General features: G+C 37.9%; 1 protein-coding gene across 2 annotated transcripts in view; it reads left to right on the top strand.

The window, feature by feature from the left end:
• il1rapl2 (interleukin 1 receptor accessory protein-like 2) overlaps positions 1-23,535 on the top strand; it is a 297,022-nt gene that overhangs the window by 55,933 nt on the left and 217,554 nt on the right. For both annotated transcript variants that reach the window (XM_058798970.1, XM_058798969.1), the window contains exon 2: positions 7,607-7,705. In XM_058798970.1, coding sequence (XP_058654953.1) covers positions 7,624-7,705 — 82 coding nt within the window. In that variant the 5' untranslated portion in view covers positions 7,607-7,623. The remainder of the gene's footprint in view (positions 1-7,606; positions 7,706-23,535) is intronic.

Here is a 23,535-nt window from a genome sequence, read left to right as displayed (position 1 = left end):
TCATTAAGGCAACTGTCATGAATTTGGTCTGTGCCCTTCCGTCAAATTGCCACCAGAGGTCGCTCACTACTTTGGACTCTTGCACCACACTAACTGTTGCACTTCACTCCGGACTGCAGTTCCCATCATCCATTGCACTGATTGCACATACACAGCTGAGTACATGTACACAGCTGAATTCAATCAGACATGCTACATAAGCCATCGACTTCCTCTTTCTCACTGCTGAGTATTGTATAGCGTTTATCTCTCTCCTAGCGATAGCTATTTGTCAGAGCCTTTTCTAGTTTTCTGAGTCTGAGTCTTAGTCTTGCCTTGCCTTGCCTATTTTCCTGTGTTCTATTCTTGCTTGTGTATTTTGGATTGCCCTATCGTCTTGCTGTTTGGACTGTTTATTAATAAAAAGATTGCACATGGATCTCCATACCTCACGTCTCGTTCGGCCTGTAACAGAAACAAAGGATACTTAAAAAAAAAAAAGAGCTTTAAATGTTGGATCTCATGAAGTAAGGAATTTCCTCTCCTTTAGTTCCAATTAATTTTTATGTTAATTTAACTATCCACAATTTATTTCAGGAGCCCTGTGGCCTAGGGTCTAATGCAACAGTGCTGCAAAACAAACAAGCATATAAACGAATAAACCTAAATAAGTCCAAATGTTATATTTTGGAAATAGGAGCATCAGATTGCATCCCACTGGCCCTTTTATTAACTTGTTAAATTATAAGTGGTTCGATTTATGAGTTAAGCCCAAGGATATTATATTATGGGTCATGTCAGCACACAGTGCTCTGGTAAGCAGCCTTCTGAGCATAAACAAAACACAGCACCTCTGCCAAGGGGGGGGTTAGTTAAAATTGGCATAATGATTCTTTGGTGGCTAATAATAACCAATAACTTTGGTCAAAAAATAAATAATACCAAAGTGGTTAAACTCTTAAAAATGTTGCTTCTAGAGACACCAAAACACTGCTATGGTTATTTACGACTGTGTCAGTCATTGCACAAACAGAACAATAATTTAAATATGGTTGTTGCTCCTGAAACTTTACAGAATGTATGAGGCCTTAAATATACTTGCAGCCAAAACGTGGCCAACAAGGGTGGCTACCTATATGAAGCTTAACTCCCCTCTGCAAATATAACCAATTACTTTCAGAGATCCCATCAAGCCAACCACCTTTGAGTAGTCCATCATCAAATCTACTTCTGGTTGAGACAGGTGAAAAGTAACCTTCAAATTTAGCCAAAATATCAATAAAATGCAAATTAATCATAGACCTAAAAACAAGTCAGAATAGATGATAGAGCCATACATACATACTGTATTTGCCATAATGGGGGAGTTGAGAATGGAATCACATATGCATAGGCGAGTAGGTGATAGATGGAATATGGTTCTCCATTCATGTATATTTGTTTAGATGGTCATAGTGTGTGCATGGCACTGTGGGATTTGTTTCAATAATTTTGTCAGGACACCTTTCTATGGTTTTAATCTGTAGTATTGTCACAATCCTGTCACTCTTGCTTATTTTCGGATCTGTGTGTCTGTTGTGGATGTTTTATTTGAAGCATAGGGTCAAGGTTTTGTGTCTTGTGTCTAGTCTATGTTCTCCATTGGCCTCATTCACAAAGCCTTTAAATGCATTTGAGCTCATGATAGATTCTGAACGGCTTTAATTTAGAGCAAGATATACAGGGGGAGTGAGTTTATCGTGTCAGATATGTCTTTACTCACAGCTGATTGGTCTGGTTTTGATTTGCAATCTCTTACCCAGAATAAATATATAGCGTAAAAATTCACTCCTCCTGTATCTCGTGCTCAAAACTAAAGCAGTTCACAAGGTAAAGAATATTTTGATTCTTAGTATTTTTTTGTAAATTAAATATTGTTTCGGGTAAATGTACCTATTAAGCTCACCAAAATCTACACTGAGACATTTTTAGTGCACAAGATATTGGTTTCAGTACAAAAAGTTATGTTAAAATAAAATATTAATCTCTCACACAAAAATATTTTATTTTATTTTAAATGACAAAAGCATTTCAATTAAGATATACATCATTAAATTAAAAAAGTCCGGCTGTGCTTAATGGGTACATTTGCGTACCCTTTAAGCACACCCCTGTTCCCATTAAACTCACATCATGCTTTATTAAAAATTCTTGTTTATTTTAAGGAAAATTTTTAAAGAATAATTGTAAAAATATATATTTTTTTGAAGGTACAAAGTCAATCATGCAAATCATAAAATCATGCAGTGTGAACTCTGCATAAGATATCAACCTTCCCTTCATGGTGGATGATGAAAACTGACAACATGCTCTACAGCCAACCAAACCCCCCCCGATCACCATATAGTGAACACCTTAGCAACTGCCTAGCAACACAAAAGCACTGTGGCAGTGAGTTTTGCACAGATTACACTTGCATTTTCTTTAAAAAAGTGTAAAAATCAAGTTTGTTTGCAGCTGAACAATATTGAATAATGTAAAGAAAAAAGGCCCCAATGCTTTTTTTCCCTGCAAGCTGTAGAAGACTGTTGAGCGGGGAAGCATTGATCAGGTTAGCTGGATACCCTGGTGTAGAAGTGAACACAAAAGGGTTCCCACGAGGGTTCTGGCTTCAGCCCACATCAGATGGAGTCAGTCCTGCGTGTTACACCTCAATACAGAATTCACTTTCAGCTGCACTCACCGGGGAATTCTATCAGCGGTAATTCCTCCAGAGTTAATGCTGCCGGAGCAGATGGCAGCCTGTATCGGCGAACACTGTGAATGCCTCAGACCTGCACCTGTTTATTTGAGAATAGCCGTGTGTGTGGCAGCTCGTCGGGAGCAAATCCTACAGCGCTAAACCGTGGATATGTTTAGCAGCATCAGGGGACGGGCTGTTTGAAAATGTTTCTGCAAAGATACCGTGGAAGACTGTAGAAGGCTAAATTAGATCGTCAGTGAGCTCAGCTTCTAGCAGAAAGTTTGATGCACAGAGGTTGTTCATGAAGAGCCGTGGCCTCGCTTATTGTAGATGTATTCTTTCCTGGGAAAGCTTTGAGAAAAAGTCTTTGAATTTTTCAGTGCATCCCCTAAAAGAGTGCTTAATGGGCTCTCGGCTGGTAACAACGCACCCATAAACAGACATGCAGCTTGACTCACGCTCATACATATAGCTTCTTGTAGCTTTTTACATGAAAACGTCTCTGTGCAGCATGCTTTCAGGAGTGTGCAGCTGTTCTTTTTATTCAAGTTCTTCTGGGTTTAAAGCTCTTAAATCAAGCAGGGCACCAATGTTTTCTAACACAGGGAAACATTGGTATCCTTGGTCTTTTTTGTGCATCGCCTAAATGTAACTGTGTGGTTGCTTTTACGAACATTATAAAGCCTTTTTTTATCTTTCCATGATACCACACACATATCTGGAAGAGTTGATTTAGAGCATTTGCTCTTCAGTAGTACATCAATAAAATGTTGAAAAATTGGATGCCAGAGTGATCTTGGCTACTGAGTAATCATGTTTGAGTGATTTACAACAAGTTAAAGATGTTTTTAATGACAAATTAATTGCACATATTAAATCATGTAAAAAGTAACGGACAGAACAATGTACCCTGATGTTCACTATACGCAGTGTTGGGAAGGTTACTTTAGAAATGTAATAGGTTACAGATTACAAGTTACCATACTTAAAATGTAATAAGTAGTGTAACTTTTCAATTACTTTATTAAAGTAATGTAACTGATTACATTTGATTACTTTTCTAAATTTCTAATGTTTTCAACTGTTAATCGTTTTCAAACATGTAAAGCAGACAGGGTTAACCTTACATCATGTGCTCAACACTGATTACTGTCAGATTTACGAAATCTTTCGCCACTTGAATTAAGATTATAATATTTTAATATTATAGGAGACATTGGATGCAAAATATCTTTATTTGCATATAAATGTATCTTAGCAGTGTGTGGACACAACCACCCTACAATGATAAAAAAAAAAACAAAAAAAAACACCTTTTTTTAATCCCCCCAAAACCAAAACAGTCTCAATTATCAAGCCATTTTGATTTTGGAGTGAATACCAGCACTCTTTTTCACCTTCAATAACAAGACTGAGGTGAGACCCTTGAGCAAGGCACCAAACCCCCAACTGCTCCCCATGTGGCGCAGCAATATGGCTGCCCACTGCTCCGGGTGTGTGTTCACGGTGTGTGTTTGTGTGTGTATTTACTACTGTGTGTGTGCACTTGGATGGGTTAAATGCAGAGCACAAATTCCGAGTATGGGTCACCATATCTGGCCACGTCACTTCACTTCACTTTCACTAAATTAATTTATGTCTGGCTGCGCAAATCATTTTACTCCAGACTGCTTTCTGAATGAGGGACAATTCAAAGCAGGTTTTGTTAAAAAGTTAAAACTCAAGGATGGATCAGAACCCATTGTTCATGATCCAGCTGCACCTCCAGAAGAAGTAAGTCTCACACTTCATATTTTTTATGATTATTTGCAAATCGCCTTTGCTCTTCCACAGAAGAGAGGGGCGGGGTGAGTAGGGCTCATTATCATGTAAAGAGTTATGCACCGAAATGAGTCGCTGTGAACAGAGCTGTTTTTGACAAGGTTAAAAGGGTGTTTTTTTTCATGACCACTGGGACCATTTCAAGAAGACCCTAATGAATCATACCAACTTGTGGAAAATAGGCATTCGATGTCCCTTTAAAGCACAGCCACCACACAATCAGACTTACTTTAAATTCATTCTGAGTTTAAATACAGATTTAAAATCATAACAAGAAATAGTTTAATAGCTATGATACTGTTTTTTTATTTTATTTTTTTAAATCAAATCTTTGCATAGCTATGACAGGAAACACTGGAATCTATCAATGCCTTGGAAAAAACAGATAATCTTAGAAAATTAAGCATATACATAAAACGTATAAGAGTTATCGGATAAGCATGTTATAAATTTTAGAGCAGTCACTGCAATTTATGAAAGAAAACAATTAAATCTGTATGTGGGAGTGTGTGTGAAAAAAAATCAGATGTAACCCCCTTTGTAATCCTTAACATTTTCATAAGTAACTGTAATTTAATTACACATATTTTCTTAGTAACTGTAACTAATTACAATTACTTTTATTTTGTAATTAAATTACGTAATTCTGTTACATGTAAGTAGTTACTCCCCAACACTGACTATACGTCCAAATCATATCGAAAGCCACAGCCGCCAAAGACATTTGACCAAGGCTTCGTAGAATCCTCAGAATTATAATGGCCACAGAAAACCATATAATTGGTGCATAAATGTCACCTAGATCAATGTTCTTCAGCTTTAGCAAGACATTTGTGTCCTCCATACCCTTAAAGCCCCTTAAAGGCTGGCCCTACCCAATGGATGTAGTTTCTGTGGACCCCATAAACCCTCTGCTGTGCTTCTCATGGTGAATCATGTCATTCCAGCGTTAGCCTGGATTTAATTCTGCTTCTCTTCTGTAATACCCATTTCACACATGATCAATTTGCAGTATATATGTGATACATGTATGTATGTATGGGGTGCAGAAGCAGAAGCACACTAGTGCAGTGCTGTACCGGGTGCGCTACAGAGCTGGTTACGTGATGCAAATGTCCAAATGTGTTAGTTTACAAATGATGCACTATGATAAAAGTGTTTTGAGCTCATAACCAGGCCGATGCACTCGCGTCAGGATCTGAGCCACTGTCCTTCACTCTCACGGGCTGAAGAGCCCCTATAGCAGTCAGAGACATGAGTCCATTCTAAAAGCATTCTGCAATCACTCTTCATGCTTTTGATCCATGCCATGTTTCCCATTTCTGATTTGTTTTTGTTTCGCTTCTTTTTTGCTGGTTATTTAACTTTTTTTCTTTTGTGTGTGTGATTCTGATTTGAGCCACTTCCTCATGTGGTACTGGTATACCGGTCTGATGTTTTGCAACGTGTCATATTGGAATTTATGTCACTTTTACATGTATGTCACTCCAAAGATGTTACATACAGGTATAGTTATTGGTCACTGGTGAATATGGCAGACAGCCGCTATACAAGCAAAACCTGAGGCATAATTTTGTAGATATTTAAATATTATTTCCTCATCAGTGTCTTTGTCCACCTGATTGCCTGCGCATGAATTTGCTTATAAATGAATGTGTGAACACTGACTTCAGCGGCTCTCGACGGTGAGCTGTGTGCCGTCTTTGTTAATATTCTTTGGAGCATGCAGGTCAGCCCAGGACTTCGATCTGATATTGGCCATATTTCAAAACATAACGTGAACAGCAATCATACATGAACACCATCACAATTTCTGCTTTTCGTGGTTAAATAATGTGTGAGTCTGAGGTATTGGTGTGCTAGCAAGCAAGGACGAAATACAGAAAAAAAATGTGTTGGTGTTTATTCCCATTACGGTCTCTGTAAGAACAAGCTCTTTAAGGTTTGCTAATGCTTGTGTCTCTCACCATTGCATTGCTCACACTGAACAGACAACAGTGTTTTAGGAAATGCACTATAAATCTATTTATCAACATGATTATTTGCAATACAGACATTTATAAAAAAGCACAAGTTACTGAGATAAACTAATCATTTCAGCTGTAAGCTGCAGTAAAGTGTATGGGTACAATAGATATGTGTCAGGATCTGTAAATGCAGAGAGGTGCTTTATTGAATGTCAAGCTCAAATGTAGGGTGGTCTTGACAGAAAGGACAGACGGGAGGACAGTCGGGCAGGGGTCGGGGTCGGAAATCAGCGAAAGTGCGAGAGGATGAGATGAGAGTGAAGTCAAGGACAGACAGGGTTCATGAGCAGTAATCAGTCCAGCAGCTGACGGTCAGAGAGAAGCACACGTCCAGAGCGGACAGGGCAGATCTGAATGCTGGAACCCTCCACTGATCTGGGCAGAAAACCAGCTTGAGATCATGACAAATAAACAACAATTCCTAGAGCGATTGACCAGCGACAGTAGAAGCTGAGAGCACAGTGATCACATCCAGTCCTGACAGGTGCGCTTCTGGACTTTACAAAAATATAGGCAAAGACACATTTTTCCAATGGGCCCATGTTGCAATAATGACACACCGATTGTCTGTGACTGACAGAATATTAATATACAGTTTTGCATCATGATTTGTAAAATTATGATATTTAACGGAAAAATGTGGAAAATCTAGTGCAGATATCCAGTGAGGCTGACTGTATTTGTTCAAATCAGAACAGAGGCTATTTTAATTGACAGTAACGTTTTAAAATCACTAGTTTATGATGATAATAAACCTGTTTCAGCATGCATTCAGTGCTCTAATATATTTATTTAAAACAGACTTGATTATTTTGAATATTTAGAAAAAAAAGAAAAGTCTGCTCTTATTCAAAAGAGAGATCTTTAACATTTAAAGCACTTTGAGCTGAAGACATTAGGCAGTCCAAAGCATCCTGTGTTGATGTTTTGTTCACTTGGTCCATCTTCTTGTCCTGGAGAGAGGTGTTTTTTTCACACTGAAGAAGCTTGATATGTTCAAGTTAAAAAATAAAAAAAGAAGCCAGGGCTTATTCTTCTGTTTTCTGGTTTCTTGTAGCTGCACACGACTGGAAGATGAAGCTCGCTGGATTTATGCTCCTCCTCATCAATTCAGCGGCCTCCATCAATCTCAAATACATCTCCAAGAGGAACTCAGGTATGACCGTCATTTTACTGCACTTCCAGCGTGGTCTCAGAGCGCGAGCATGCGCTGGAGAGTTTGATGCAAGCTTTCAGTGTTGTATGTTTTGGAGGTCAAGCCTCTCCTGCTGTTGGCTTCAGACTCATGATGGGAATGTGGAGTAAACGCAATGTCACTTTGCGTTCTGTTTGAACTGTTTACAGAAAAGTAATGGAGTGGTTTTTGACAAAATTTCTCTGTGAACCGTTGTGTTTTTTCAGTGAAGAACCCGGGCTCTCCACACGATCACATTTTTCTCCCGCTGCATTGTGTGTGTGTTTGTGTGTGGGTGCCGTGTGCGTTCAGCAATTATGTTATCAGCACCAAACGGGCATTTATGTGGGCGGTAAAAACACAGAGGCAATCTCGACTGTCAGTTTCTCACCCAGCCACAGATTTCAGAGTTTGGCATGTAAGCTTTACTGTGCCACCGAATAAGCAGAAACATTTCCTGCGTTTTAATATGCATGATTAACATGTGAGACACCAGTTTATAGCAGTGTGTGTGTGTGTGTGTGTGTGTGTGTACTGCTGCTGTGTTAAACGTTAAGTAGTAGTAGAGCTGTATTGTTCTAGCATGATACCAGCAGCACTGGATTGTATGTTTAATTTCTGGATAAATGCATGTGTAACAGCACAGGGATGAGCTCTGATTATGATTATGATTCTGAGCTATAGTATTATGTAACCATGAGTTGCATTTTCCAAAGGAAATCTAATGAATGCTAAAAAGAACATGCAAATCACACGTGAGGGATTTAATCATCATAAGTTTGATCTGATTAGGGTTAGATTGAGAGTTAAAATGTGGCGTTCAGTGCTCATCATTGAATTCCCAACAACCCCCACCCCATTGTTATTGTTATTTTTTTGCATTACTTTTATTGACACAATATTTTTTTGGCCCTGAAAGATTATTTAGCTGTATTTTATATTTGTATTTTTGCAGCAAACAGCACCTACGAGACATTAAAACACATTTGTTTTTGGTGGTTTAATGGAAAGAATAATCCACAAACTGTATGCGTCGCCACATGAATATCTGGAGAAACACGTAATGTTTCTCTGAAGATGCTTGAGTCGCTGGATATATTTTCTTTGTAGATGGTTTGTATGTCTTGAATTTGCATCTCTCACATCAACGTAATTCGTCTTTTGCTTGGAGAGTTTTTATTTTGAACTGTATTTCTGTCTTTCTAGCTACAGATAAGATTTAATCAAAGCTTCCTTCAGCATTTTTGACTGAAACAAGTAATAATTGAATATTGATTTGAGAGAATCTGTCAGATTGATGGGTTCGTGTCAGATGCTAATGTTTCTCTATTACACTGATAGCTTTGGTGGAGATCAGTTTGTCTCAAATATGTTCTTGCAAAATCTCAAAAACTACAGCTTAAGATCCACGACACACAAAAGGTCAGATTTACTAAACAAAAGTGCTGCTGATCTACTGATAACGAACAAATTAAAGAACACGGATGCGAATCATTTCCATTAATGACCAATGCTAAGAGCAGCACAAATTAGCGTCGCACACAAACAGAGCCGATCATAATCAGATGCGGATGATTGACTACCAACACAGAAGCAGAATAAATATAATCATTAATAATTCGTTACATTTATATAGCGCTTTTCTGGGTACGCTGGGTAAGCGCTTTACACGAAAGGGGGGGAATCTCCTCAACCACCAGCAGTGTGCAGTTTACAATGGGCTCAGACATGCTAGATAAAGGCGCAAATACCAGTAAACTGATCGCAGCAAACCCTGCTAAATCATCTTGCGTAATTGATTTAAATCCTCTCCTCCCATAAATGTTGTGTCTGAAAGGGAAACTCCTACAAATGCATATGCAATAAGATCAAAATAACATGTCCATGACTTTTGATTGCTAATTTTTCACTGTGCATCTTTAGTAAATCCTGCCAAAAGATGGTTTGCACTGGTGCAAGCTGTTAGTAGATGTTTGTGTATATACTTCCTGTCATTTCCCTGTCATCACCAAACACTGTCTACACCATTCAATGATTAGCTTATATATGTTAACAACATTTCATACAGACTGTATGCAACATAAAATATATAAGTATAGTATATTATTACTTTCATTGTTTTGATTTGGCAGACAAATTGTACATGGATATTCACAAAAAGGTTGTATTTGGTCAAGTTCACAACAACAAATCAAATGAGATGCGTTGATCTCTCTCATATTTGAGAACTACATAAACTGTTCTTTGGAGGAAAACAGTATTTCTGCAGCTCTGAGACATACAGTATTACATGCAGACAACAAAGCCATGGGCAGTTTTTCTCACACACACATCTCGTGTGTTTATCAGCCATTACAATCACAACTGTGTTAGACTGAAAAATAAAAATAAATAAATAAAATAATGATCAGATTTTATGTGATCTCAGATGTTTTTCTCTACCTGTTGCTGCTCTTTTGTGGAATCACTTCATTTTGATGGCTCCCCAGCAGCATTATTTTCTTAGCAGGTTTCTCAGCACTGAATTCCTGATGGGCCGGATTATAACTGTTACTTACACGCAGTAATGTCAGCAAGTGAGTAAAAGCGATGAATAAAAATAAAACTGTGACTGAAAAAAAAAAAAAGAAAGTAAAATGATTCAAATTAAGTTAAATACATTTTCTAGCTGTTATATATTAGGGACAGATATACACTGAACTCAATCTGATATAATCACGTCGTTACTCACATGGTGAAGCTGATTGGTTCATTTTCGTACCAGCAGCCAATGAGCTCGCTGCTTGACATTCAAATACTCGGCTAGTGTTTGTTGTAACAGGTGCAGAATGCTTCAGAAATCCTCCACCTTCCCCAGCTCCACTTGTCTAGATCTGTAATGGGGTAATATCATGTATGTTAAATATGGGGTTATTTCATATATGTCACATGTGTAGCAGCAGTATTTCATATATGCTCACAGCAGCAGCAGCAGCTCTATTCCGTGAAGACCAAACACATTAACATTATCATGTATATTACCATGCATTGCTATTGACATGACAGAGGAAAACAGCACATGTGTCGCCACAAGGGGAAAAAACATGAGCCATATATAGCCTACTAAATTTGCTCGCTGTGCCAAGGTCTGTACAGTAAGTCTCTTTTAAATATTACATAATTTGACCTTTTTATATCAAGGCAAAGTTCAGATTATGAAATGTCATGTGTTGTGACAGTCAGCCTAGAAACAAGAGGAAAGCTGCAACAATATTATTGTTATATGATTCTTTGTTATTTATCTGCAATCCAAGTTACCTTTTGTGTGGATTTAGATGATTTATGAATTCATTCATAGTGTTTCTAAAAATGCTTTTTTTTTATTTTTATAATTTTTTTTATCTTGAAAACATATTTAAAAAACCTTTTACATTTGTCTTAAAAAAGGTATACAGTTTTTTTTCCGAAAACCACATTTCTTCCCCACATCAATAGAAAACAAATATATATATATATATATGTGTATGTATGTATTTATTTTAACTTTGAACTTTTGTTTTAAACAAGTTTTTAGAAATATATTTTCTTTATCATGGATACTTTTTAGTCATTCATGTGTTTAGATGATATGTAGATATGAGAAATTGTACACATATTGGTGGGCATAATAATGTCACATTCAGTGTTTGAGAACATGCAAATTCTGCCTGTTGAAGTCTGTTTTATTACTTACTGTAGAATGTGTAGTCTTGGCTTTTGCATATACAAATTATACATTCAACATTAAATCGATACAGTCTACGTGTCTTCTCTCCAGCGCACAATAAAGTGATCCCCAATGCTGGGTGATGTATCCAGAAGAAAAGCGCTCTATGAAGAACTGGGTGCCATTTCCTGATCGATGTTAGCTCTGAAGCTTTTTATTTTCCACCTAAAATTTTCAAAGTAGTTTTCTACGTAATTAAATATTATTTAATTATATTTACAGTAGCTTTGCTTCAGGGACATTCACCAATCAAGCGATGCTCTTTGATCCTCCGAACGATAATGATGACAGCAGCGCAGTGCAGACGAGAACACATCTGGATATTAGAGAGAAAGAGGTTTAATAAAAGCAAGTTATTGTGGCTATTATTCTTTGAGATTTGGCCTCATTCGGTGGGTCGGCCACTGGGCAGCTTACAGGACACATGGAAAGATGTGTAAGAGACTCTGTTCCCAGTCCAGCCCTGAATGTAATGTAGGAGACAATCAGCCTTGTCAGGAGACAATCAGCCTTGTAACAAGATGAACACTGCAAAAAATATTGTAATGTGATTTTTTTAAAAACTGTAATGTAATCCAACTGTGTGAATTAGTTACAAAGTATCATATCTATCATAAGTTCTCTCTCATCTATTACTTTGTGTTTCTTACCATTTTTTTATTTTTTTTAATTCAACTGGGAACATCTGATCCTCTAACCAATGATCTGAATGTTTGTGCTAACCATAAAATGAATTCTGAAGGTCATTTCCACAATTGTGAATCACAAGATGAGCTATTCTAATTTGTGACGTATGATGCATGTGGCCATGGTCAGCAGCGAATATCAGTCACACAGTCATTATGCAGGAAAATGTTAAATTGACCAATCATAAACAAGTATTCCATACAGAGTTTAAAGGTGTACAGTCTTCTGGTCAAGGCCCATAATGCATCTACAGTTTAAATGTAACCTTTAAAAGCTTTAAAATAACTTTAATCAGCCAAACTGCCCTTGACAGTGAGTAAAAACACAGTTTCCCTAGGAGAAATCTCTTAAAAGCTGGAAAATAAGCTTCTCTTAATGTTTTGCCTGAAGTCACCCATCAGAAAATTAATTTTCTTCTATCTACACCTTATGAGGGCCTTGGGAGTGTAATATATGTATTGTAATTTAATTATTAATGAGCAAAACAAAGTGTCCCTCAAGTGTCCTAAGATTGAAGAAATGCATCTGAGCTGCTTTGTGCTTCGAGAGAGTAATTTGACAAGAATAAACTACTGAGAAAGGGATAAGCAGATTATGTAAACGTACATCAACATCAATCTGAACAGCTAATGCTAATCTAACGTGTGAGTCTGTAATGGCCCTTCACATGACTTGATTCAGTGTTTCCGGTGCATTTGTAGGCTGCATTTCAATGCGAAGCGTCAAGCTATAGTGGCACACATCACGCTCATCAATCACTGAAACGGTGACCCATTGCAGCTACATCTAAGAGAGATACACGGTATCTACACATATATCTGTATTCTCTTCTAGAGGTGTTCAAACAATTTCTGCATCCTTCTGAGCACATTTTAGAAGCTTCTCTTATTTGTCCACATATATTGGCACTGTCTCTGACAATTTGACCACCATTTTACTTTACCAAAGCCCAGTGTGGCTCATGTAGCTCATGTTGAGCTGAACTCTGCCCAGTTTCTCTCACAGAGAGACCGTGATCTATTACACGATCATCTCATCTGTTCTCTCTAACGCGTCTGTCTCCGGAAAGAGGTTGGGTTAAGTGACACTGGCAGTGACACCTTCCCTTAAACGTAAAGCGCTGAGGGATGCTGATCTCCTGGAGCTCCTAGTAATCTGGAACACACAAAAGAAAGCCTGAAGAAGGTTCAGAAGGTCCCCCAGAACTCAATCTGCTTTGCCTCTCTGGGATGGAGACTCAGGATGTGCTTTTTTGTCTCGGGCGAAGACTGAACGTAGTCTTATTAATGTCTCTTTCCTCACAGTACGTGGTCGTATCTCTTGCTGCCTCACAAGCTGAGACTCAAAGCGTGGGATCTGTTATTTTCTCTTCCTTCACAGGCCTGAGACTTCATACGTCACCGTATCCGTTAATGTGGCTCTGGGCAGACTGGAGACTCAGATCGAGGTTGTCTCTTTATGTGTTCTGTCTCTCAGTTTGCAGAGCAGAACTTGGTGGAGATGCTCGACAAACTTTGAAAAGATTGAAAGACCTCACGCTCCCGTTGGTGCTGTTTGGAGTCTGTCGGTCAGTTTGTTTGATTTTCCTGAAAAGAAACAAGCTTAACCCAAGCTCTTGTGAGGAGAATCATTAATTGCAGTGCAGCGCAGATCTTCAGCACCAATGTTAGCTTGTCAACCTGAAGAATCCCAACCCAGAGTTCTTTCTGAGCGATCGACCTTAAGACAAATGGGCTACAAGCAATAGAGACAGTACTGTTATGAACTCCCACCGAATACTGCGAATAATCCTGCAGAAAATCTAATTGTATGGGCCATTAGGTTCACACCTTTACAGACAGAGATGGAGCTGATTGTGTCTGAGGCAAAATGTAAATGCACATCATTTTAAAAACAACTCTGATATTTGCTGCTGACTCGAAGTCATCTGTAGTGGTTACACATGAGATATAGTTTGTTTTGGGAACATTAAACAAAAAGTATAAAAGTGTACACTCCCCGGCTCTTAATGCATTGTGTTTCCTTCTTGAGCATCAGTGAATCTCTTCAGTATTTGTAATACTGTGAGTTCATCTAACCCTTGTACAGCCAGAGTAAATACAATGACTGCGGCTGTTATATTGAAAATCATACTACAACATATACAACATAATGACAGCATTACACCACATTATTGAATTTGATATGCATTACTATTAATGTTAAAAAATAACTTTTTAGACTGAAAAATATTCAATTCATCTTATGAATTTTCTTGAAGATATTGTTGATCCTCAGCTCATCCATATAAAAGGTTATTGGTGTTGACTTTCTACAGTATTGTGACTGTTTTATTTTGATTAAAATAATAGCAATAATAAAAGGAAAGGGCTTTTTTTTAGTGTGAACGCAGTCCCCATGGCAACAGCATCTAGAATCAATCATAAGTCGGTTTCTGGCACATCAAAGCGATCTATTAAATCATTCCCATCTCTCCCAGTGTCTGGAAAATGGAGCACATTGTGATAGGATTGCTTTTTATTATCTTGCGGACCGTTTTTCTAACTGTGATTAATTATGAAGCGTGTGGTCTGAATGTGAGCCTATGGCTGAACTCTGCTAATGAATAACCTGATCACAGCCACGCTTTAACAAGCTTGCAAATAAATAGATAGAAATAAAACTAATAACAAACTGACCTGATAGTACACATGACCGTGTGCTCAAGCTCCACAAATAACTCGCTGTTAAAGAAGTGAGAGCGGGGTTTCAAACTGTTCAGATCTGATGAACGACAGCATCCGCTCATAGCAGGACTCTGGCCGACATGTGCATTACCGTCAGAAAATGTCAGTTTAACATGTAGTGGATGACTGTGCACCATCCAGTATATTAATAAGAAAAAAAAATAATAATATACAGTATGTACTGATTTAATTGTCATAGCACATCGTTTGATGACCCCTATCTATCTTATTCTTCTTCCTCATATAGAGTTAGGGTTAGTTTTGACTGTTTAGTTGAAATAACAGAATCAAATGAATGCCATCAAATGAATCAGAATTAAATGAATGCCATAAACAATGGGTGTATATAAACAGTGACAAGAGATTTTGAGGGGATCACCTTAACCCTTCAGTGTCTCTTTCACTCCAAAAGAAAACAGTAGGTCTCATTCATGAATAATTGCGTGGATTAGTTTGGTTTTGTACACATGAATTTGTTCTTAACCTCATTCTAATGTTAATGCGTTTGGAGGACTAAATGAGCGGCCGCGTGCACCAGTCATTAGCATAAAACACGCCCAAAGCATCTGCATATAATGACTTTCCTTTACAGTGCTTCGTCACTCAGACATACACCGCTCTATAAAAACACATTCTCGTATAATCTACATGTCATTTTAACACGTTTACAAGGAACCCAGAGCATGTGCTTTTTGTGTCCATGTTCTTACTTTTGTTTTTGCTGATTTTGGTCATGATTTGTTTGTGAAAATGTTTTTACACAGATTTCACGCAAAAGTTTCTGTGTATGCATGTTTACTGAATGAGACCTGATATTTACTTAAAATGCAAGAGCGTCGCATTAAATCTGTGATAATCCACATAATCCCTGTAACATTTGCAACACATTTTACATGAAATCTAGATCAGACGGGCTAATTACAGACCACTTTACATATTCAGCAGTGTGTCGTTTAACTCTTCATATGTGGCATTGTGGTTCGTATCAGGCACTGATTGATGAAACCATTATTTGTAGACAGTAAGTTCTAAGTGTTTTTCAATGAACGGGACCTATAGAAGGCTTTGTTTTTTCCCATGTGGCAAATGTTGAGTAGACGTGTTTTGTTTGTAGGACTCTCACAGGGTTTGTGTTCTCAGACGAAGCACGCAGGACACGAGACTGAAGACGACAGCAGCCGAACTGTCTGCTAGTTTGTAATTAAGCTGCTCACTGATCTCACTGAATCCTCTGCTCTGTAATTTTGCCAAAGCTGAATCCATAAAGCTGTATATTACATAATTCGAGCGTTTGACTTTAGGGTCACACTCAAAGATGGAGAAGAGTTTTTTAAGGACTAATTTGGAGGCAGTTGTGCAGCAAATTTGTATTAACCTATGAATCACGTTGTACGTTTCTTTCAGAAATCTGAATACAGGTCAGCAGCGAGAGATGTCGTGATCGTAAAACCCTACAATTATCAGTAGACAGGCTGCAGAGATATCCAACTTGTGCGAGGGGGGAAATGCAGTTATCTCAAAGCACAATAACAGTGTGAGTAAATCATGTTGTTTCTTGTTATTTGCTGGTTAAGGCTGCAATTAGCCATTTTAACATGTCTTCGTACAGGTTCGGAATGACATGAGAGTGAGTAAATGATGACAGGATTGTCATTTTTAGGTGAACTCTCACTATTACGGTGAGTTTTGGTTTCAGGAGTGCTCATATAGAGTAAAAACAGCATGATTCAGTTCCTGATAGAAGATGCATCATTTTTACAAGGCAGAAGCTATTTGCACTAAGTGAAAATAGAAGTATTTTATTTATTTTTTTGCTATTTATACTATATAAAGAGTGGAAAATATCTGCACCTCAGTATTGTACATTACAGTATAAATCAGTATGCAATAATAACGCATTGAGTGTAAATTATCATTTTTATTAAGATTATTAAATGGATGCTGCCTTATTTACCCTAATCCATACATTATTAACACATTTACTGTCCTGAAAACTACTATTCCTGAAAATGAATAATATTAGGCAATATTTGAAATCCTTCTCCTTGTGGGGACGATTTTTGGTCCCCATGAGGAAACAAGCTTATAAATCATACAGAATTAAGTTTTTTGAAAATCTAAAAATGCAGAAAGTTTCCTGTAAGGTGTAGGGCAATATAATATACAGTTTGTACAGTAGGAAACCATTATGCCTATGGAGAGTCCCCATAAAACATGGAAACCCAACATGTGTGTGTGATATGAATTTTATATCTGTTAGTTTATGTGAAGTAATGTAGTTTAATAACTAATGGCAATACATGGAACCCTAGAGTAAAGTGTAATCAACAACTAAAAATATAACCAACAACTGATGGATAAGTCAAGTCTCCACCTTCTTTGTCCCGGTTTCCCCAGTAAATCAGTCACGACTTCCAAGTCATCTTAATCAGCAAAAAACACTGCCATCATTTTCTCCTAAAAAGTGGTGCAGCAGTGATGCATTTCTGGAGCTGATATAAAGCAGGTAATTATCTACTTCAAATATTCATGATGAAACCTGCAATGATTTTTACCCCATATATACAGTAATACTGAAGTACTTTCAGGACAACAGAGCAGCAGCAGGCGTGTGGAGTTGTTATGGTAACCAGATACTGTAACTGTCCAGTGATTCACTGTGAAGACTGCGCTACCACAGAAATATATAGACATAACATTCATCTGTACTAATATTAGGACATCATCAGAGCTCTTAAAGTGACCAGCAGGCCGTTCGACTGTGTGACGAGTCAGGCGTGTGTGTGTTATTTTTTTTAATAAATCTGCAAAAATGTCAACAATTCTGTGTTTTTCTGTCAATATGGGGTGCTGTGTGTACATTAATGAGGAAAAAAAAATAACTTAAATGATTTTAGCTAGGGATGCACCGGGCCCGATACTGATCTCCTGCACTCGTACTCGTACTCGTTAAAATGCCCCGATACCAAGCGCCGATACCTCACAGCATGTAATAAGTGCCATATTCAGACAAAGAAACAGGACAACATGCAGCACAATGGAGTTATTAGAGATTAAGGATGTCTAAGAAGCAGATGTATGCAATGAATAATGTTAAACATTCTGTATTAATTCCTTTATAGCTGATGTGCGCGAACTGAAAAGCAAAGCGCTGAGTGGATTGAGCGGGCGCCGGCGCAGATGCGCGAGAATATACTTTTCTCACAGACATCACTGAAACGTTTGTAGTTCGGTCGGATATGTCAAAAACAAGTAAGCAAAACAATGCACAAGTTACTTAACGGTAGGGGGGGGGGATAGAGCGCGCGCACTTCTGTGATCTTTATTGATGTTCGCTCACATAGCATGCATCACATGGATTAAAACTGAAATCGTAAATATAAGACAATTTATAGGGGCATTCACTATAAAATAAATCATTTATTTTCAACCTTAAGCATACACGACTTTCTGGCGAAAGTGAAACTAGCAGCCTGTGTGAAATGCGCGAGGCTGTACTGTCCTCTCATTCTGCACCAGTGCAAATACTGCGCGCGTTCTGCATGTTTTGCTCACTTCATGAGTGTTTCTGAATTGAATTAAAGATGATGTACCATGGAGCAAAAAAAATAAAAACTTAACAGTGAAAGTAACAAAAACTTGTAAAATACATTTTAATGTGCATAATTAAGTGTGAAAATAACCGAAGGATATACAGTCAAACCAAAAATTATTCAGAGACCAAATATAATTTTGATATTTTTTACTAGTGGGTGCAGGACACTATAGTTCATTTATGTAAGTGAGGATAGCAAAATAAAGTAAACTGTGATCATATTATATCCAAAAATTCTTCATACAGTGGACTATCAATAAAATTGATACAAATTTGGAACCAAAAATTATTCAGACCGAGTCTGGGAAAAAAACTGGAGTTCAGGTTTGCATGAACCTGGTTGACAGCATGCCCCGGAGACTACAGGCTGTCATTAAGGATAAGGGTCGCCTGACAAAGTATTGATAGTTGTGTAAATATTGTCATACTAACAGCTGTCTGAATAATTTTGGTTGATTGTAATCCATCACATACCTTTCTATCAAAGTTATCTGATATTATCGAGCTGAATTTGTTCTGACACAGTTTAACTCACAGTTCTTGTCATATTTTACTACCATAAACTATAGCGAATAAACTGTGATAATGTGAGAAATGTTGAAGGTGTCTGAATAAATTTTGGTTTGACTGTATCTATTTGATAAATTAAGTTAACCAACTAACATTATACATACTCTGTTGGTTTCTGTACCCAATATTTAAAAAATGTACAAATGCAATGAAAATATCGGTATCGGTACTCGCTATCGACAAGTACCAAAAATAAAAGCATCGGTATCGGGGCGAGTACTGGAAAAAGTGGTATCGGTGCATCCCTAATTTTAGCAAATGGCTGCAATATAACAAAGAGTGAAAAATTTAAGGGGGTCTGAATACTTTCCGTACCTACTGTATTTTAATAAATGTTATAATCATTAAAAAAATAATTATTATTTTAGTTAAACACAGCATATTTGTTCAGCAATAACTATGAAATAATGGTCATAACATAACAGTCTTATCAAGTCACTGTATGAGTTCCAGTTCAAGCTCCGCCTACTTCCGGTTTTATCCAAATACAGATACAGAAACGAATAATTTTGTGATTGTTACAGATACAAATACTGGCTTCGCTGCACACCCCGACGGATTTGTTAGTGCTTGTGGTGGTAAGCTGTCGGCGTTTGAATGGAGCTAGCAGTGGAAGTGAAAGCTAGAAAGCGGAAGTCTGCAGTGTAAGGCTTCTGAAGATGAATGAATATTTTATTTTGTCTATTTAACTGTGATGTTTATTTTATTTTGTTTTATTTATTTATTTATTTATTTATTATTTTTGCTACAAAATTGCACAAATCAGGATTTTAAACTACAGTTAGACATTTTGGGAGCAGCACTGCAAAAAGTGCAAACTTCATCTAAAATGAATAAGCTCATACAATATTAATTGAAACTACTGAGGTTGAGGATCAACATTTTCGGAAGGTTAAGCACTTCTTTTCAGTGTCCATTTGCTGAAAATATAAATAAATAAAAATAAAAGTTTTTTTTTTTTAAATCTTATTTGTATATACAGTAGCCAATACTAACATAAATGATATAGATACTACATATTAAAATGAAGCCTGCTGTCCTCAAAGGCAGATTGTGTGTTTGTTTCTCATCAGGATGCTGGACACTCATAAGAGCGCAGCGCTTCACAGGCTCAGGTTGGCGAGCGTCAGATGAGATCCTGCAGGCGTCCCTCAGGCTCTGTTCTTACTCGCCCCCAAAATCTACACGCTTTTTATATTCAACAACATCTTGTGCATTTTCTCAGCATTGATGCTGGTGGGAAACGATTAGATGGTTTCATGCACGAGTCGTCTTTCAGCACGGTCCGCTGCGCTGTGAACATCTGTACCATCTTCCTTCCGCCAATGAGCACTAATATCCGGCTGATCGACCTCCGCTCTTCCTTCAGGGGTTTCTCCACGTTTGGAGGCGCTGGGGTGCCAGGCACTGTGGGTCTCAAACAGAGATCGTATTTATGCGATCTGACGATCGCTTATAGTTCCCATAGAAACACTGTGTGAAGGAAGTGATTACAGTGAATCATCTGAGAAAGGTTTAAGGAATGCTTGTCAGCTGGGAGTATCTGAAAGGTTTGGTGAGTTAATATTCATCTGCTCTCGTCGAAAGCCCATCTTAGATAGCGTACCGCATTTAGCCCTCGCCGCTGTCTTCTTCCTTAGAAAGTGTTTAACCAAGAGGAAATAATTTGTCTTCCAGCTGAACAAGCTGCAGGATAATTCAGGTTTTGTTTTCTTCCCTCTCCTGTTTTGTAGTGCTGTTTTAAGCGCGCGGGAGGAGGCGAGAGAGATGATAGGCCAGACAAAGAGCTCCTTCTCTGGCACTGAACCGAACATGCCAGAAGATGCTCTCTTCCAGAGGCCATGCATACAGACTCGCTTCTTTCCTTTTTCTCCTCCTCCTGACTCCTGAATCCCCACAGCAATTTTCTGGCTGCCTTAATAAATAGTAGTAATATGATTTTTGTGAAAGCAGCAGCCTGGCTCATGGCGGGTGGGGATGGAGGGAGCGTTTCTGAACAAAAAGAGCTGGGAAACTAGGGCAGAACTGAAGAATTGGCTATTATTTGGAGAGTGTGGTGCGTGGCCGCTGCCAAACGCCTCGAGAGACGTTCAGTAGCACAGGCGTAATTGCTAATGAATCCTTCAGGTAGCGTGGACGGCGTCTGCCAGGCCGTTAATGGAGGAGGCGCTCGTCCTGAATCCCGCTCGACTGAGACTGAGAGAGGAGGTCAGATCTGCCCAGGGTTCACAGAGCTGAGAGATGCTTACAGTTCCTTCTGCTAAATATAGCCCTGTTTCTCCTACCTTCTAACAACACAGTCAGAGGCGTTCACACACAATGCCTTAAAAATATGAGACACGGGCAGCGGAGTGAGGAGAAGCACAAGACCTCGAGACGCACGCTGCAAAAGATGCTGGACGTCTCGTGTGTTTGCTTGGAAAAACCATAGGAAAGTAGTGCAGTGGAATGGAAAAATATGTTCTGTGTGAACGACCCCTAAAGATTCAATAAATATTGGATATATGCAGCTCTAGGCCTGCTCTACCGACAGCATCTGTTAACTAGAGACAATCATTTGGACACACACACTGTGAAACATATATTTGTGAATAACATCAAGGCTTGTTATTGAGCTGTGAAGCTCTTTATAGCAGCGGGAAGATGAATCTCTGGTTAATTGTTCTTGAGTTTGTGCTGTGTGAATATAAGCAATTATATTACACTAGTCTCATGTTAAACTGGATGTCTTTTAATGAGTATTGCCTTGTCTCATAGATTTCCTTTATACAGTAAGTGCATTACTGTAAACAAGATTTGAGACATGGGTAAAAAAAAAAATTAAAATAAATAAAAATGTCACTTTAAAATGAGAAATGTTGCCTCAAAAACTAGCTGAATATATTATATAATATATTTTCTTTTATTTCAGTGAACACAAATTTATTTTATTTAGTTTAACTTGACTAAAATAACTAAAACTTAAATAATAATAAAAATGGTATAGACAAAAAAGTTGATTTTATTAACAAAAAAACTAATAAATAAATGAAATAAATAATAATAAATGACAAAAACAAAAATGACTAAAATCAACTTTAAAGCAATAAATAAATAAATGTTGTGACAGTGTGCATTAAGAGAGAGATGAACAGCAGCGTAGTTTCGCTGGTTTCTGGTGTGTGTTGTGTGTCATGAGGAGGACTGGTGTGTGGAGATGGACCCCTGCCAAACGTCAGCCACAGTGGACGTCATTAACAGCCAGAGAAGATTAAATGCTCGTTTTGAAATACAGATGTTATGGATAATTACCTTTGGGTGTAATTGGAGCTAATGTGAGAGCAGACACCCGGAGAGCTCGCTCACGCTCATCTGCTCCTCGCTCTGCCTCACATCACATCTCTTATGTGTCTTATTTGTTTGACTGAGCATCATGAGCACAGTTATGTTCACAAAATGGACCCAGTCTGCTTTGATTCATTAAACAACGCATGAACCAAATCAAGATGTTAAGAGCAACATAATCAGGGAAGATACGTCACGTCTGGATTGTCTTGCACCGTAACTTCAGTGGAAGAGTCATGTCTTTGTTCAGATTAACTTTCTGTGAGCCTTGTAATAAATCACACATAATAATAATAATAATAATAATAATGATATGTAACTTATTTGTTTTGTTTGGTAGTATATGTGCTCAGTTACCAATCCAATGTCAATTTTAATAAGACTGACATGAAACACTTTTTTTTTTTCATTATATATATATATATATATATATATATATACTGTATATAAATGAGATGGCCACTATGATGGCCAGTGTGAAAAACTGCCATGATTGCATACATTTTGAATATAATTTGAAAATGTAAGTTTTGAATATTTAGGTGGTCAGAAACAGCCCTGACTGTCCTGTTAATTATATCAATAAGTGAGAAGCAGTAGATTAAGGGCCCAGACTGAATCCAGTGAGTTTTGAGAAACATCATGACATGCTGAAATGTGAATCATGGAGCTGAGAGTACTTTAGTCTTATTGGTTGTAATTAAATTAGTTGCAACATTAATAAAGCGTTGCAGAAGTTTGTGATGATGGGAATCAAACTGTTCTTGTGGAAATCTTTCAGCTCACTCATGGACTCGGTCACGGTGACACAGACTGGGACAAAAATAGCAAGGATTCCTGACAAAAGAGCCGAACACAGTTCATCGCAGAGCTTCTGCAGCGTGTTTCCAGTCGACTGAAATATACAGATGTGCATGCTCTGGTTTCATTTAGCATCTAAAAGGATTACAGCTATCATTTAATTAGAGTTGAATGCCTCTGAAAGCCTCTCGTGAAGTGTTGGTTGTGTGGACGTTAGGCCCGTGGAGCACGTGTGAGGGAGCGTGTGCTTCTCCGAAGACATGCCTCTAATGAAGCTTCTTTAATTACATTTTAATGTACCTGAGCACGGCAGCTGCGCCTCTCCTCACTCACCAAAGTACTGTTAGTGCCTCACACACACACA

This window comes from Onychostoma macrolepis, chromosome 14 (genome assembly GCF_012432095.1).
Source record: "Onychostoma macrolepis isolate SWU-2019 chromosome 14, ASM1243209v1, whole genome shotgun sequence".
In the NCBI taxonomy this organism is placed as follows: domain Eukaryota; kingdom Metazoa; phylum Chordata; class Actinopteri; order Cypriniformes; family Cyprinidae; genus Onychostoma; species Onychostoma macrolepis.
This window is presented reverse-complemented; position numbering and strand designations above follow the sequence as displayed.